This window comes from Physella acuta, unplaced genomic scaffold (assembly GCF_028476545.2).
Source record: "Physella acuta isolate Inbredline_101_S28 unplaced genomic scaffold, ASM2847654v3 ptg001070l, whole genome shotgun sequence".
Lineage (NCBI taxonomy): Eukaryota > Metazoa > Mollusca > Gastropoda > Physidae > Physella > Physella acuta.
Window position 1 is genome coordinate 1,047 of NW_026732587.1, and position 16,581 is coordinate 17,627.

Consider the following 16,581-nt stretch of genomic DNA (forward strand, 5'->3'; position numbering starts at 1 on the left):
TCCTGTGTCCCTACTCTAACTAAAGAAAGTGAATGAAGAACGTGAAATAGATCACACATCGCTGTCAGGGTTTATTTCAGATTTTATTCTTCGTGGGGGGGGGGGGGGGGGGGAGGGGCGGTTAAGATTTTGAGGGGGGTACGACGCTATTTAAAGTTTATTTTTTTATATATAAATATTTTCCCCATTTCGTTTCGTCTAGGGAGGGGGGGGGGTAAGACGTGCCCCGATAGTGCACCCCCCCCCCAATCAAGACATGTCAGAAAGTAACTGATCGCGTCTAGCAAAAATAAGCTGAATGGATGAAGCCCCTGGCTGAAAGACTTCGCGTGTCAGCATGGTCGGTCAGTGAACTCGTTCTGCGGCGCTGTTCAGAGATTAAAGTGAAAACCTAGTTTCTTTGTACTCACTTCAAGACTTCCATAATTAACTATCGTCAGATATCAAGGCGGGGCAAGGAAGTGCCAATGGCTAGATACTTTTATTAGGCTATCAAGGCACAAACACATACACAAAGAATAACACAGTACCATGATATTTTATATTTTATTTTGCTCTGTAACTACCACTTTGGGTTATATGGCCATTTTAGTTACTGCGCCCAATGCGACTAAAAAATAGATTTGTAATGACGTCATTGAAAAAAGCGTATAAACACATCAATGTAATAATCAAAACCAAGGAACTGACGTCATTTCTGTAAACGTCTGTTGAACGAGTAAAAGGTAAACACAATCAAATTGAATCTTATGCAAATTGTATTTTAATAATTTGTTTTGGTGTACGGTAAACAAACAATTAAATCTTATTATTTTAATTATTGTTTGTGTAACCACATAATCATACCTAGATCTACCTTCAATTATTATTTTAATTCTAGATCTAGGTTGTTTAAAGGAATATTAATTATTTAATACACAAAGAAAAGACAACACATAGCGGGCATAGCCATATAGCAAATGACAACCGACCTAGAATCTAGATTCTAGATCTAGATCTATAACACTATAACTAGATCTAGATTCTAGGTCCTAAGCACCGGTTAGATCAAGCAGTGACCATGGTTGACTCTTAGTAGCTAGATCTAGATTCTAGATCTAAATCTAACTAGAAAAAACTAGAATCTACATTACATTATTCTAGACTAATCTAGACTAACTCTAATGCACTGACTGCAAAGAAAAGCTTTACCAGCGTCCATATAGTTGACGCTGTTGTGTTTGTCAAGTTTACAAATGGCTTCTTTTTGCCACGGGAGAAAATTGATGCACACAGAGAAGTGGAATTCTCAAGGCGCATACCAGGGCACTAAATGAAGGCAGAGTTGCTTTTTGGCATCTCATCCAAGCAAGTCCACCCCCACCCCCGAGAAAAATGTCCGAAAGAAACACTGGATGAAGGCAGGGTTGCTTTATGGCATCCCCCCTTAAGCAAGTCCACCCCAACCCCCACCCCCGAGAAAAATGTCTGAAAGAAACACTGGATGAAGGCAGAGTTGCTTTTTGGCATCTCATCCAAGCAAGTCCACCCCCACCCCCGAGAAAAATGTCTGAAAGAAACACTGGATGAAGAGATGATATGTAAACTATGCATCGTGATCCCACTCTGTACCTTTGCTGGTATTGTACAAACTTTGTACTACAAAGTAGTGATAAACATCACGACCATTAGGTTCCAAATTCGGCTGCAGAAACTGCTGCCTAAAGGGAAACCAGAGTTGGTAACACTATCTGATAACCCCACCCTCCCCTTGTAACGTTTATAATTTGTAGATTGTAAAGTCGTAACTAACAGGAATATAAAGCTAAGTTGTTTGTGAACGAGAGTAACACATCAGTACTGTATGATATCGATGTTCTTATCTTAGCAATACAGTCAGTACTGTATGATATCGATGTTCTTATCTTAGCAGTACAGGTCAGTACGGTATGAGACCGACTCCAAACAAAAGCTTATAATTGTGAGAGCTTAATAAGCACTGTCGACTCGTTCAACCATAGCTTAGCATTCTCTACCACGCTTCATCAAGTCCATAAATGACATCACACTCCTGGGGGAGGGGGTTCGTAATTATGTGACGATGTGTGATGGGGGGAGGGGTCAAATATTGTGACGTCACACTTTTGCACTTTTTTTAAAAATTGCAATCTACAAAAAAGTTTTCTAAAAACGCGAAATAGCGGGAAAATGTTTTCAGTTTCTAAAATTGGTTTCAAAATTTCTAAATTCTGAACCCAGCTTCCTCCTTTGAGTGTGACGTCATTTATGGAACAAGTGGATTTTTGAGATTGTTTAAAAACAAATCAAGATTTAGTAAGTTTTATTAAAACTGTAAAAACGAACTATCCCACCTAAGTTTTGTTGACAAGTTAAATATGCTGAATACCCTTTGGTATAGTCCCCCACCCATCATTACACATCTATGTACACACCACAGGCTAACGATTCAATAAGAAGCGACAAGATGGGTCAGTTCTACGCCTTCTTCCTTGTGCTGGTGCTGCTGCCTGTCGGAGCTGAGGCATGGCTCATGGAAGCCGCTGGAGCCACAGTTGGTGCCCTGACAGTTGCTCTCATTTTACCCTGTTTCCTGAAGATCGTCGGCTTCACTTCACGTAAGTTGCTCTCATTTTACCCTGTTTCCTGAAGATCGTCGGCTTCACTTCACGTAAGTTGCTCTCATTTTACCCTGTTTCCTGAAGGTCGTCGGCTTCACTTCACGTAAGTTGCTCTCATTTTACCCTGTTTCCTCAAGGTCGTCGGCTTCACTTCACGTAAGTTGCTCTCATTTTACCCTGTTTCCTGAAGGTCGTCGGCTTCACTTCACGTAAGTTGCTCTCATTTTACCCTGTTTCCTCAAGGTCGTCGGCTTCACTTCATGTAAGTTGCTCTCATTTTACCCTGTTTCCTGAAGGTCATCGGCTTCACTTCACGTAAGTTGCTCTCATTTTACCCTGTTTCCTCAAGGTCGGCGGCTTCACTTCACGTAAGTCGCTCTCTTCAAGTTTTTAAAATATTTTAACGCAATTATTTTTCTGTTGAATAAACGGAAGCTGCTTTATGTACAGCGTTTGTGAGGTGTGCGTGGTTGTTTGATGATGGTTACCTCAGGGTTAAGTCTCGCGTATGTACACGTCTCTCACCATCTACATTGGGAGAAAGTGCTACAATAGCCAAATCTTAAAACTAATGAAACACTGTAATAGAAAACACGAACTAGCTTAAATGTTTAAGTTATAAATATGATTAAGTATGTGGTTAAGTATAAATATGATTTAAATAAAATATATACATGTTTACACCGAGTTGACCTGTTTCAGCCCCATCCCCCCCCCCCTGTTTACACCGAGTTGACCTGTTTCAGCCCCCCATCCCCCCGTTTACACCAAGTTGACCTGTTTCAGCCCCCATCCCCCCGTTTACACCAAGTTGACCTGTTTCAGCCCCCCATCCCCCCGTTTACACCAAGTTGACCTGTTTCAGCCCCCATCTCCCTGTTTACACGAGTTGACCTGTTTCAGCCCCCATCCCCCCTGTTTACACGAGTTGACCTGTTTCAGCCCCCATCCCCCCGTTTACACCAAGTTGACCTGTTTCAGCCCCCCATCCCCCCGTTTACACCAAGTTGACCTGTTTCAGCCCCCATCTCCCTGTTTACACCGAGTTGACCTACCTGTTTCAGCCCCCATCCCCCCTGTTTACACGAGTTGACCTACCTGTTTCAGCCCCCAACGTCCCCATGTTTACACGAGTTGACCTATCTGTTTCAGGCGGCATTGCGGGCGGTTCCATCGCTGCTTTCCTCATGTCCAGAGCCGCTGCCTACAAGATCGGCATGAGAGCTGTTGCTGCTGTACAGGCTGTGGGGGTCACTGGCGTCAGTTTTTCATCTGTCGCCCTCGGCTTCATCGTCGGCGGTATCCTCGGGCACTCTTTCAATTACATCATCGACATGAACGAGTCAAATACGTGATGAAACGACTCTTAATCTCGGGATAATCCCAGTCAGGAATTCTGATTTTTTTATTGTTATCAAAATAAGTTGAAAAAGTTGGTTGTTTTTTTTTTAATTCTTTTAAATGATAGTGCCCCAAAAGATTTTAATTTGACACTAGATTTTTGAAAACTTTTTAGAAATGTTGAAATATTATAAACTGTAAACATTTTTTACACTATTTTTAGGAAAATCATTTCGACAAGTAAAATATAAAAGTTGTAAAAGTATTTTCGCAGCGTGTATGAACACATAAGCCTCTTGTGGCAAATAAGGGTGATTATTTGTACCTGATTAGATAGAATAAAAGGTTTATTTTAGAATCGTAATAAGTATCGGTGTAAGCTACATGTTTAGACTTGTAAATGTAATCATGTTGTCATTTGTGTGTATCTATCTATGATTCACAGACCCCTAGTGGTAAATAAAGTTTTATTTCAATTCTCGACATATCTGTCCAGTGTCATTTGTTGATTACATCAAACTGAAACTCATTTTAAACTTATCTGGGCTGGCTTTGGTAAGAAACCGGTTATAAAATGTACGGAGAAACGTTTTGACAAAACATCGACAAAAAATGTTTTCCAACAATCCTTTAAGACACATGATCGTGGGAAATGGACACATGATCGGTAAACAATGTTGAAAACTTGACCACTACAAGAAGCAATGTTAAAAACTTGGCATCTACTAGGTAAACAATGTTGAAAACTTGGCCACTACAAGGTAAACAATGTTAAAAACTTGACCTCTACAAGGTAAACAATGTTGAAAACTTGACCTCTACAAGGTAAACAATGTTGAAAACTTGACCTCTACAAGGTAAACAATGTTGAAAACTTGGCCACTACTAGGTAAACAATGTTGAAAACTTGGCCACTACAAGGTAAACAATGTTGAAAACTTGACCACTACAAGGTAAACAATGTTGAATACTTGACCTCTACAAGGTAAACAATGTTGAAAACTTGACCTCTATAAGGTAAACAATGTTGAAAACTTGACCTCTACAAGGTAAACAATGTTGAAAACTTGACCACTACAAGGTAAACAATGTTGAAAACTTGACCTCTACAAGGTAAACAATGTTAAACATTTGGCGTCTACAAGGTAAACAATGTTGAAAACTTGACCTCTACAAGGTAAACAATGTTGAAAATTTGACCTCTACAAGGTAAACAATGTTAAACATTTGGCGTCTACAAGGTAAACAATGTTGAAAACATGGCCACTACAAGGTAAACAATGTTGAATACTTGACCTCTACAAGGTAAACAATGTTGAAAACTTGACCTCTACAAGGTAAACAATGTTGAATACTTGGCCACTACAAGGTAAACAATGTTGAAAACTTGACCTCTACAAGGTAAACAATGTTAAACATTTGGCGTCTACAAGGTAAACAATGTTGAAAACATGGCCACTACAAGGTAAACAATGTTGAATACTTGACCTCTACAAGGTAAACAATGTTAAACATTTGGCGTCTACAAGGTAAACAATGTTGAAAACATGGCCACTACAAGGTAAACAATGTTGAAAACTTGACCTCTACAAGGTAAACAATGTTGAAAACTTGACCACTACAAGGTAAACAATGTTGAAAACTTGGCCACTACAAGGTAAACAATGTTGAAAACTTGGCCACTACAAGGTAAACAATGTTGAAACCTTGACCTCTACAAGGTAAACAATGTTGAAAACTTGGCCACTACAAGGTAAACAATGTTGAAAACTTGGCCTCGGTAAACAATGTTGAAAACTTGACCTCTACAAGGTAAACAATGTTGAAAACTTGACCTCTACAAGGTAAACAATGTTGAAAACTTGGCCTCTACGAGGTAAACAATGTTAAAAACTTGGCCACTACAAGGTAAACAATGTTAAACATTTGGCGTCTACAAGGTAAACAATGTTGAAAACTTGGCCACTACAAGGTAAACAATGTTGAAAACTTGGCCTCGGTAAACAATGTTGAAACCTTGACCTCTACAAGGTAAACAATGTTGAATACTTGACCTCTACAAGGTAAACAATGTTGAAAACTTGGCCTCTACGAGGTAAACAATGTTAAAAACTTGGCCACTACAAGGTAAACAATGTTGAATACTTGACCTCTACAAGGTAAACAATGTTGAAACCTTGACCTCTGCAAGGTAAACAATGTTGAATACTTGACCTCTACAAGGTAAACAATGTTGAAACCTTGACCTCTACAAGGTAAACAATGTTGAATACTTGACCTTTCCATGACCTTTGAAGTTGTTATCAAAGAGGAAGTAAGAACGTAAAGAGGAAGTCATAACGTAAACGGATTAACGTGGGCTACATAGATCTGATTACGGTATCTCCTATCAAAATCTACATACATCTGTCAGTGGTTGGGGTTTTGGACAAATCTTGTTACTCTTTTTGAACCTCTCTAATGCAAAATGAACACATGTAATTTTTTTTTATGCCCATACCACTACAGTGTTTGTTGCTTTTGACAAGAATTCAAATTTCAATATTTCGTGTTCAATAATAATTCATTTCGGAGATGTTGGTAGAGAATACAACTAGTAGTCTCTAGCTATATACAAATTTATCTAAGTTAATATAAATAATATCGCATGAAAATATTGATATAATGAAATCGATCAATATAATCCTCGAACTGCACTTGTTTGGCATTATTTCACGCTCCAGTGATTACCCCACTGGCTCCATGCCATTAAAGTGAGGTATTCTGGTGTAACCACGGGGCTAGAACTACACAACATTCACATCTAAAAGGTGTGTGAAATCACATGTCACGTCATCTACACATAAAACATGTGTGAAATACACGTCTAGATCATAACACCATAAGTGTATAAAACGTGTGTGAAATACATGTCTACATCTCAGCATCTGCATGTAGAAGTAGAAGATGTGAAAATACGGGGTTCTTTGTTTGTAAAGTCAAACACTTAAAGAGCTCAAAAAGTAGTTTAATGATTGGCGTAAACAAAGGTATGTATGAAAGGAAAAGTTAATGAATGCTATCAGCCAATCTGTAAGCTGTAGACCAGGGGTGTCCAAACTACGGCCCGCGGGCCGGATGCGGCCCGCGATGTCCTCTCATCCGGCCCGCGGAGATCTTTTTGTCCACGGAAAAACGTTTGTTGGTGATGACTGAAGAACTTTCTCCAGAAAAATCAAAAACATATCTGGAAGAAACTGGCCCCCGAACTGAAATTTGATAGTTGATGCGGCCCTCGGACTGAAAAGTTTGGAGACCCCTGCTGTAGACGAAATATCGATTAACTCACACATTCACTCAATAAGGTGTGGAAAACGTCCAAAATGTTTACTTCATTTTCTGTAGTTGTTCTTTTTATTTTATTTTAGAACTTTTTATAAATTTTACCTTTTTTTTAAGTCTAAATATAACACAGCTTATATTAATTCCCTATACACACAACATGCCAGTTCTTGCTATGTAAATCAGAACACGTAATATTGATTGAAAAGGAAATTAGAATTCCAAGAAAAGTTACATCACGTGTTCCTTTTGGTGACGTGTAACTTGAAACAGTAGCCTATAAATACTGGAGCACAGTGCCACGCCCTGTAACAGAGACTGTAGTGGTTCAAGCTGCACCACACCTGTGATCTAGAGACTTACAGATTGCACCACACCTGTGATCTAGAGACTTACAGATTGCACCACACCTGTGATCTAGAGACTTACAGATTGCACCACACCTGTGATCTAGAAACTTACAGATTGCACCACACCTGTGATCTAGAGACTTACAGATTGCACCACACCTGTGATCTAGAGACTTACAGATTGCACCACACCTGTGATCTAGAGACTTACAGATTGCACCACACCTGTGATCTAGAGACTTACAGATTGCACCACACCTGTGATCTAGAGACTTACAGATTGCACCACACCTGTGATCTAGAGACTTACAGATTGCACCACACCTGTGATCTAGAAACTTACAGATTGCACCACACCTGTGATTTCCATCAAAGCTAAAATGACGAAATTTTACGCCTGCATGTTTATACTGATACTCTTACCAGCTGGTACCAGTTCGTTTATGCTGGAGGCGGTGGGCATACTAGTAGGGGGAGCCGCAACTGCTGTTGTGGCGCCCTTTGCACTGTCGGCTGCTGGGTTCACTGCAGGTAATTTTTTTTTTTTAGTTTTTAGTAACGTTATAAGTCAGATACACAATTATTGTCTCAACATCGCTAGAAGTCGATAAAGATGCACAATTAATATCTCAACAATAAGAGAACTTCTAACACCAACCATTTCTAATCCTCTATTTAGACATTGCTCGAGATTTTAAATAGCTTATTAATGGTATCGAGATTGTTGCTTCTCGGGACAAAACATTCTCGCTCTTTCCCGTCTAGAAAATTTTATATTGCAATAATTTTCATCCATTCTATAGTCATCTATTTATAATGTGAATGGAAGGAGTCTTGTCCAGATAAGCCTCGCCACTAATGCAAAAATTTCACGCGCGAAAATTTAAGCCTCAACACTTTTAGCCAGCTCATTGAGGGTTAGTTATAGGATTAGGGTTAATAGTACAGACATTTTCATACACATTATTGATGCCATGCCCCAATACCACCCTCTTGAATAAAATCTAAAAGTACAAGTTTCATGTTCCCTTTTTTACTTTATCGTATATACGAAGTATAGAAATCGTGCAAAAAAAATCGAGATTTTTTTACAAATATCGACGTTTTACACATCCCTCAGTCGGAAAAACATAGTTTTGCAATCTTGTTTGTATGTCTGTGTGTGTATGTGTGTCTGTGTGTGTATGTGTGTAAACACGATAACTTGAATACCGTTACAGCTAGGTTAATGAAATATATATATATATAAGTATTATATCAAAATCGTAGATCCGTATAAACTTTTGCGCGATTTCCGATAACCGGAAGTTAAACATTTTCTACTTTCAATTTTTCAAAAGCCTATAACTTGAATATTATTTCAGATAGATAAATGAAATTTCACACGTAAGTAAAATATCTAATTCTCTGCCTTCTGTCAATGTTTGAGTAATTTTCGTTGACCGGAAGTAGTAATTTTTGCTATTTCCGATTTCTCAAAAATCGCATGTGAATTTATAAAGTACTAATAATATTCCGCACTATTATGAACATTTTATTTGGGTTCACTTGGTGTGCAATTCTTTTTTCTACGAGATTTTATTCTATTTTAAAAAGTTTAAGTATTTAAAATGGATTAAAAATCATGTCTATATCCCGAGTTGCCATCACCTGTTGTTTCATATAAGAATATTCGAGAAAGTTTAGGGGAGATCACTCCCGGTTTATTATAATTTGGACAAATTCCAAAGACCCATCTTCAGAGTTTCTTCCAGGCATCTCTTCGGGGGGCGAAGGCCCTCCCCCCCCCCCCTCCCCGAAATTTTTTCTACTCCCCCCCCCCCCTCCCGACCCGAACGAAATGAAATTTATATAATTTATATAGAAAATATATACTTTTAACAGTGTCCGCACCCCCCCCCCGAAGAAAGTCTACCACCGCCCCCCCCCCCGAAAATTTCAAGTGCCCTCCCCCCCCCCCCCCGGAGAAAAAAGTCTGGAAGAAACACTGCACATCTTGTCACTTATCACCATTGTTCTAAGTTATGTTTCGGTAAAGTGATTGAAAAACAAGAGTTGTATCGCACTAATTAGAAATCTTTAACTATGTAATATCTCGGTGTGTTTCAGCTGGTATTACTGCTGGCTCTTGGGCTGCCTCGGCCATGTCTGCGGCAGCAACTTATGGAGTTGGTATGGGACTCGTTTCTACTTTTCAAGCCGCTGGAGCCGCTGGTATCGGTGTTGCGACGGTAGGAGCAGGTAGTGTCGCCGGTGGTATCGTTGGACACGCAGCGAGTCATGTAAAAGAGAGCAGTCAGAAATAAAATTAAAACTGCTAGGCTGCTTTAATTTGATATTTTGATTTAAGGAACGTTGAGCCAACATTTTCTGTAGTTTATTTTTAGTAGGTCCTACAAATTAAAAGCTAACAAAAATAAAAAAATAAAAAATTACATAAAAAAAAAACAAGAGGTCAAGGTTATGATACAAATAACAGAAGATCGAATACGTCCTGGAAGAACTCCGTGTTTTAGGTGCACTAATCGTTATGCTGCTCATGTCCGCATGAGCAAAGTAATGAAACTACGTGCACTCAGTAACACAGGGAAAATACTTTCTTAACATTTTCGTGCACACGAAGATGCAGAAAGGATTTGAAAAAAAATATTTAAAAAAATAATCGATCTATATTCTTTGTATCTGGAAACTATCTTTACAACAATAACAATAGGCTAAAATATACTTTTAAATTTTGTATAGCAATCATTTTGTACTGTTATGTTTAAATTAATTAGTTTAAGAAATGAATTGATTTTTATTAATATAAAAATGTTTGAAATATTTTATAACATTTGTATTAAGTGCTCTTGTAAATATTTAGCTTTTTAAATTTGACAATAGTTTTTCTCATTTTAAAAATCGATTGTTACACAACTCGGACTAAAAAAAATAGCTATAGATTCCAATTTGTTTTTGTCTCAGTATTTTAAACATGTGTAAATTAGATGCACAATGTAGCAAATAAAAATTATTAAAAAAAACACCTTTTTCATAAGCCTACACGTTTATGTTTGTGTTGTATGCTGATGTTTGTGGGTTGTCGTGTCGTGTGCTGAACGTAAATCTCTTTACATTCTGGTTCTTTACATGACGTATAACTGATATTTGATTTCAGTTTTTTGTCTGTAAGTGGGGCATTGGGTTTTAACTGGGGCAGTGGGTTTTAACGGTGGGTTTTAACTGGGGTAGTGGGTTTTAACGGTGGGTTTTAACTGGGGTAGTGGGTTTTAACGGTGGGTTTTAACTGGGGTAGTGGGTTTTAACGGTGGGTTTTAACTGAGGTAGTGGGTTTTAACGGTGAGTTTTAACTGGGGTAGTGGGTTTTAACGGTGGGTTTTAACTGGGGTAGTGGGTTTTAACGGTGGGTTTTAACTGAGGTAGTGGGTTTTAACGGTGGGTTTTAACTGGGGTAGTGGGTTTTAACTGGGGTAGGGGGTTTTTAATGGAGTAGTGCGTTTTAATGGTGGGTTTTAACTTAGGTAGTGGGTTTTAACGGTGGGTTTTAAATGGGGTAGTGGGTTTTAACGGTGGGTTCAACTGGGGTTGTGGGTTTTAACGGTGGGGTTTAACTGGGGTTGTGGGTTTTAACGGTGGGGTTTAACTGGGGTAGTAGGTTTTAACGGTGGGTTTTAACTGGGGTTGTGGGTTTTAGCGGTGGGTGCCCCAAAAGATTTTAATTTGACACTAGATTTTTGAAAACTTTTTAGAAATGTTGAAATATTATAATACGTGTAAACATTTTAACACTAATTTTAGGAAAAGCATTTCGGCAAGTAAAATATAAAAGTTGTAAAAATATTTTCGCAACGTGTATGAACACCTAAGCCTCTCGTTGCTAGTAAGGGTGATTATTAGGAGCCTGATTAGATAGAATAAAAGGTTTATTTTAGAATCGTAATTAGCATCGGTGTAGTAGGCTACATGTTTAGAGTTGTAAATGTAATCGTATTGTCATTTGTGTGTATCTATCTATGATTCACAGACCCCTAGTGGTAAATAAGGTTTTATTTCAATTCTCAAAATATCTGCCCAGTGTCATTTGTTGATTATATCAAACTGAAACTCTTAAACTTATCTGGGTTGGCTTTGGTAGAGAACCGGACATTCTAGGGTTATAAAATGTACGGAGAGAAGTTTTCCAACAATCCTTTAACACAAAAGACTGTGGAAAATGGACAAATGCTCGGTAAACCATGTTGAAAACTTGGCCTCTACTAGGTAAACAATGTTGAAAACTTGGCCTGTACAAGGTAAACAATGTTGAAAACTTGGCCACTACAAGGTAAACAATGTTGAAAACTTGACCTTTCCATGACCTTTGAAGTTGTTATCAAAGAGGAAGTGAGAACGTAAAGAGGAAGTCATAACGTAAACGGATTAACGTGGGCTACATAGATCTGATTACGGTATCTCCTATCAAAATCTACATACATCTGTCAGTGGTTGGGGTTTTGGACAAATCTTGTTACTCTTTTTGAACCTCTCTAATGCAAAATGAACACATGTAATTTTTTTTTATGCCCATACCACTACAGTGTTTGTTGCTTTTGACAAGAATTCAAATTTCAATATTTCGTGTTCAATAATAATTCATTTCGGAGATGTTGGTAGAGAATACAACTAGTAGTCTCTAGCTATATACAAATTTATCTAAGTTAATATAAATAATATCGCATGAAAATATTGATATAATGAAATCGATCAATATAATCCTCGAACTGCACTTGTTTGGCATTATTTCACGCTCCAGTGATTACCCCACTGGCTCCATGCCATTAAAGTGAGGTATTCTGGTGTAACCACGGGGCTAGAACTACACAACATTCACATCTAAAAGGTGTGTGAAATCACATGTCACGTCATCTACACATAAAACATGTGTGAAATACACGTCTAGATCATAACACCATAAATGTATAAAACGTGTGTGAAATACATGTCTACATCTCAGCATCTGCATGTAGAAGTAGAAGATGTGAAAATACGGGGTTCTTTGTTTGTAAAGTCAAACACTTAAAGAGCTCAAAAAGTAGTTTAATGATTGGCGTAAACAAAGGTATATATGAAAGGAAAAGTTAATGAATGCTATCAGCCAATCTGTAAGCTGTAGACCAGGGGTGTCCAAACTACGGCCCGCGGGCCGGATGCGGCCCGCGATGTCCTCTCATCCGGCCCGCGGAGATCTTTTTGTCCACGGAAAAACGTTTGTTGGTGATGACTGAAGAACTTTCTCCAGAAAAATCAAAAACATATCTGGAAGAAACTGGCCCCCGAACTGAAATTTGATAGTTGATGCGGCCCTCGGACTGAAAAGTTTGGAGACCCCTGCTGTAGACGAAATATCGATTAACTCACACATTCACTCAATAAGGTGTGGAAAACGTCCAAAATGTTTACTTCATTTTCTGTAGTTGTTCTTTTTATTTTATTTTAGAACTTTTTATAAATTTTACCTTTTTTTTAAGTCTAAATATAACACAGCTTATATTAATTCCCTATACACACAACATGCCAGTTCTTGCTATGTAAATCAGAACACGTAATATTGATTGAAAAGGAAATTAGAATTCCAAAAAAAGTTATATCACGTGTTCCTTGTGGTGACGTGTAACTTGAAACGGTAGCCTATAAATACTGGAGCACAGTGCCACGCCCTGTAACAGAGACTGTAGTGGTTCAAGCTGCACCACACCTGTGATCTAGAGACTTACAGATTGCACCACACCTGTGATCTAGAGACTTACAGATTGTACCATACCTGTGATCTAGAGACTTACAGATTGCACCACACCTGTGAGAAACTTACAGATTGCACCACACCTGTGATCTAGAGACTTACAGATTGCACCACACCTGTGATCTAGAGACTTACAGATTGTACCATACCTGTGATCTAGAGACTTACAGATTGTACCACACCTGTGATCTAGAGACTTACAGATTGCACCACACCTGTGATCTAGAGACTTACAGATTGTACCACACCTGTGATCTAGAGACTTACAGATTGCACCACACCTGTGAGAAACTTACAGATTGCACCACACCTGTGATCTAGAGACTTACAGATTGTACCATACCTGTGATCTAGAGACTTACAGATTGCACCACACCTGTGAGAGACTTACAGATTGCACCACACCTGTGAGAAACTTACAGATTGCACCACACCTGTGAGAGACTTACAGATTGCACCACACATGTGAGAAACTTACAGATTGCACCACACCTGTGATTTCCATCAAAGCTAAAATGACGAAATTTTACGCCTGCATGTTTATACTGATACTCTTACCAGCTGGTACCAGTTCGTTTATGCTGGAGGCGGTGGGCATACTAGTAGGGGGAGCCGCAACTGCTGTTGTGGCGCCCTTTGCACTGTCGGCTGCTGGGTTCACTGCAGGTAATTTTTTTTTTTTAGTTTTTAGTAACGTTATAAGTCAGATACACAATTATTGTCTCAACATCGCTAGAAGTCGATAAAGATGCACAATTAATATCTCAACAATAAGAGAACTTCTAACACCAACCATTTCTAATCCTCTATTTAGACATTGCTCGAGATTTTAAATAGCTTATTAATGGTATCGAGATTGTTGCTTCTCGAGACAAACCATTCTCGCTCTTTCCTGTCTAGAAAATTTTATATTGCAATAATTTTCATCCATTCTATAGTCATCTATTTATAATGTGAATGGAAGGAGTCTTGTCCAGATAAGCCTCGCCACTAATGCAAAAATTTCACGCGCGAAAATTTAAGCCTCAACACTTTTAGCCAGCTCATTGAGGGTTAGTTATAGGATTAGGGTTAATAGTACAGACATTTTCATACACATTATTGATGCCATGCCCCAATACCACCCTCTTGAATAAAATCTAAAAGTACAAGTTTCATGTTCCCTTTTTTACTTTATCGTATATACGAAGTATAGAAATCGTGCAAAAAAAATCGAGATTTTTTACAAATATCGACGTTTTACACATCCCTCAGTCGGAAAAACATAGTTTTGCAATCTTGTTTGTATGTCTGTGTGTGTATGTGTGTCTGTGTGTGTATGTGTGTAAACACGATAACTTGAATACCGTTACAGCTAGGTTAATGAAATATATATATATATAAGTATTATATCAAAATCGTAGATCCGTATAAACTTTTGCGCGATTTCCGATAACCGGAAGTTAAACATTTTCTACTTTCAATTTTTCAAAAGCCTATAACTTGAATATTATTTCAGATAGATAAATGAAATTTCACACGTAAGTAAAATATCTAATTCTCTGCCTTCTGTCAATGTTTGAGTAATTTTCGTTGACCGGAAGTAATAATTTTTGCTATTTCCGATTTCTCAAAAATCGCATGTGAATTTATAAAGTACTAATAATATTCCGCACTATTATGAACATTTTATTTGGGTTCACTTGGTGTGCAATTCTTTTTTCTACGAGATTTTATTCTATTTTAAAAAGTTTAAGTATTTAAAATGGATTAAAAATCATGTCTATATCCCGAGTTGCCATCACCTGTTGTTTCATATAAGAATATTCGAGAAAGTTTAGGGGAGATCACTCCCGGTTTATTATAATTTGGACAACTTCCAAAGACCCATCTTCAGAGTTTCTTCCAGGCATCTCTTCGGGGGGCGAAGCCCCTCCCCCCCCCCTCCCCGAAATTTTTTCTACTCCCCCCCCCCCTCCCGACCCGAACGAAATGAAATTTATATAATTTATATAGAAAATATATACTTTTAACAGTGTCCGCACCCCCCCCCCCGAAGAAAGTCTACCACCGCCCCCCCCCCCCCGAAAATTTCAAGTGCCCCCCCCCCCCCCCCGGAGAAAAAAGTCTGGAAGAAACACTGCACATCTTGTCACTTATCACCATTGTTCTAAGTTATGTTTCGGTAAAGTGATTGAAAAACAAGAGTTGTATCGCACTAATTAGAAATCTTTAACTATGTAATATCTGGTGTGTTTCAGCTGGTATTACTGCTGGCTCTTGGGCTGCCTCGGCCATGTCTGCGGCAGCAACTTATGGAGTTGGTATGGGACTCGTTTCTACTTTTCAAGCCGCTGGAGCCGCTGGTATCGGTGTTGCGACGGTAGGAGCAGGTAGTGTCGCCGGTGGTATCGTTGGACACGCAGCGAGTCATGTAAAAGAGAGCAGTCAGAAATAAAATTAAAACTGCTAGGCTGCTTTAATTTGATATTTTGATTTAAGGAACGTTGAGCCAACATTTTCTGTAGTTTATTTTTAGTAGGTCCTACAAATTAAAAGCTAACAAAAATAAAAAAAATAAAAAATTACATAAAAAAAAAACAAGAGGTCAAGGTTATGATACAAATAACAGAAGATCGAATACATCCTGGAAGAACTCCGTGTTTTAGGTGCACTAATCGTTATGCTGCTCATGTCCGCATGAGCAAAGTAATGAAACTACGTGTACTCGGTAACACAGGGAAAATACTTTCTTAACATTTTCGTGCACACGAAGATGCAGAAAGGATTTGAAAAAAAATATTTAAAAAAATAATCGATCTATATTCTTTGTATCTGGAAACTATCTTTACAACAATAACAATAGGCTAAAATATACTTTTAAATTTTGTATAGCAATCATTTTGTACTGTTATGTTTAAATTAATTAGTTTAAGAAATGAATTGATTTTTATTAATATAAAAATGTTTGAAATATTTTATAACATTTGTATTAAGTGCTCTTGTAAATATTTAGCTTTTTAAATTTGACAATAGTTTTTCTCATTTTAAAAATCGATTGTTACACAACTCGGACTAAAAAAAATAGCTATAGATTCCAATTTGTTTTTGTCTCAGTAGTTTTAAACATGTGTAAATTAGATGCACAATGTAGCAAATAAAAATTATTAAAAAAAAAAAATTCATAAAAAAC

The 16,581-nt window shown here is 38.0% G+C and overlaps 3 protein-coding genes across 5 annotated transcripts; all 3 read left to right on the forward strand.

Moving 5' to 3' along the window:
• Positions 1-639: 639 nt before the first annotated feature.
• On the forward strand, positions 640-4,442 carry LOC131955495 (uncharacterized). Of its 3 annotated transcripts, none has more exons than XM_059319625.1 (3): positions 640-725; positions 2,438-2,615; positions 3,771-4,442. In XM_059319625.1, exons 2-3 carry the CDS (start codon positions 2,465-2,467, stop codon positions 3,971-3,973), a joined length of 354 nt encoding a protein of 117 aa, XP_059175608.1. In that variant the 5' UTR covers positions 640-725; positions 2,438-2,464; the 3' UTR covers positions 3,974-4,442. The 3 variants fall into 3 exon arrangements, with proteins under 3 accessions (XP_059175608.1, XP_059175609.1, XP_059175610.1); XM_059319626.1 differs by having other exon boundaries at positions 719-786; XM_059319627.1 differs by lacking the exon at positions 640-725 and adding an exon at positions 737-781.
• Positions 4,443-7,544: 3,102 nt separating this feature from the next.
• LOC131955508 (interferon alpha-inducible protein 27-like protein 2A) lies at positions 7,545-10,654 on the forward strand. Its single transcript, XM_059319655.1, has 2 exons — positions 7,545-8,161; positions 9,740-10,654. Exons 1-2 carry the CDS (start codon positions 8,011-8,013, stop codon positions 9,934-9,936), a joined length of 348 nt encoding a protein of 115 aa, XP_059175638.1. The 5' UTR covers positions 7,545-8,010; the 3' UTR covers positions 9,937-10,654.
• Positions 10,655-13,310: 2,656 nt separating this feature from the next.
• LOC131955509 (interferon alpha-inducible protein 27-like protein 2A) lies at positions 13,311-16,581 on the forward strand. Its single transcript, XM_059319656.1, has 2 exons — positions 13,311-14,075; positions 15,650-16,581. The coding sequence occupies exons 1-2, from the start codon at positions 13,925-13,927 to the stop codon at positions 15,844-15,846; spliced, it is 348 nt and encodes a 115-aa protein (XP_059175639.1). The 5' UTR covers positions 13,311-13,924; the 3' UTR covers positions 15,847-16,581.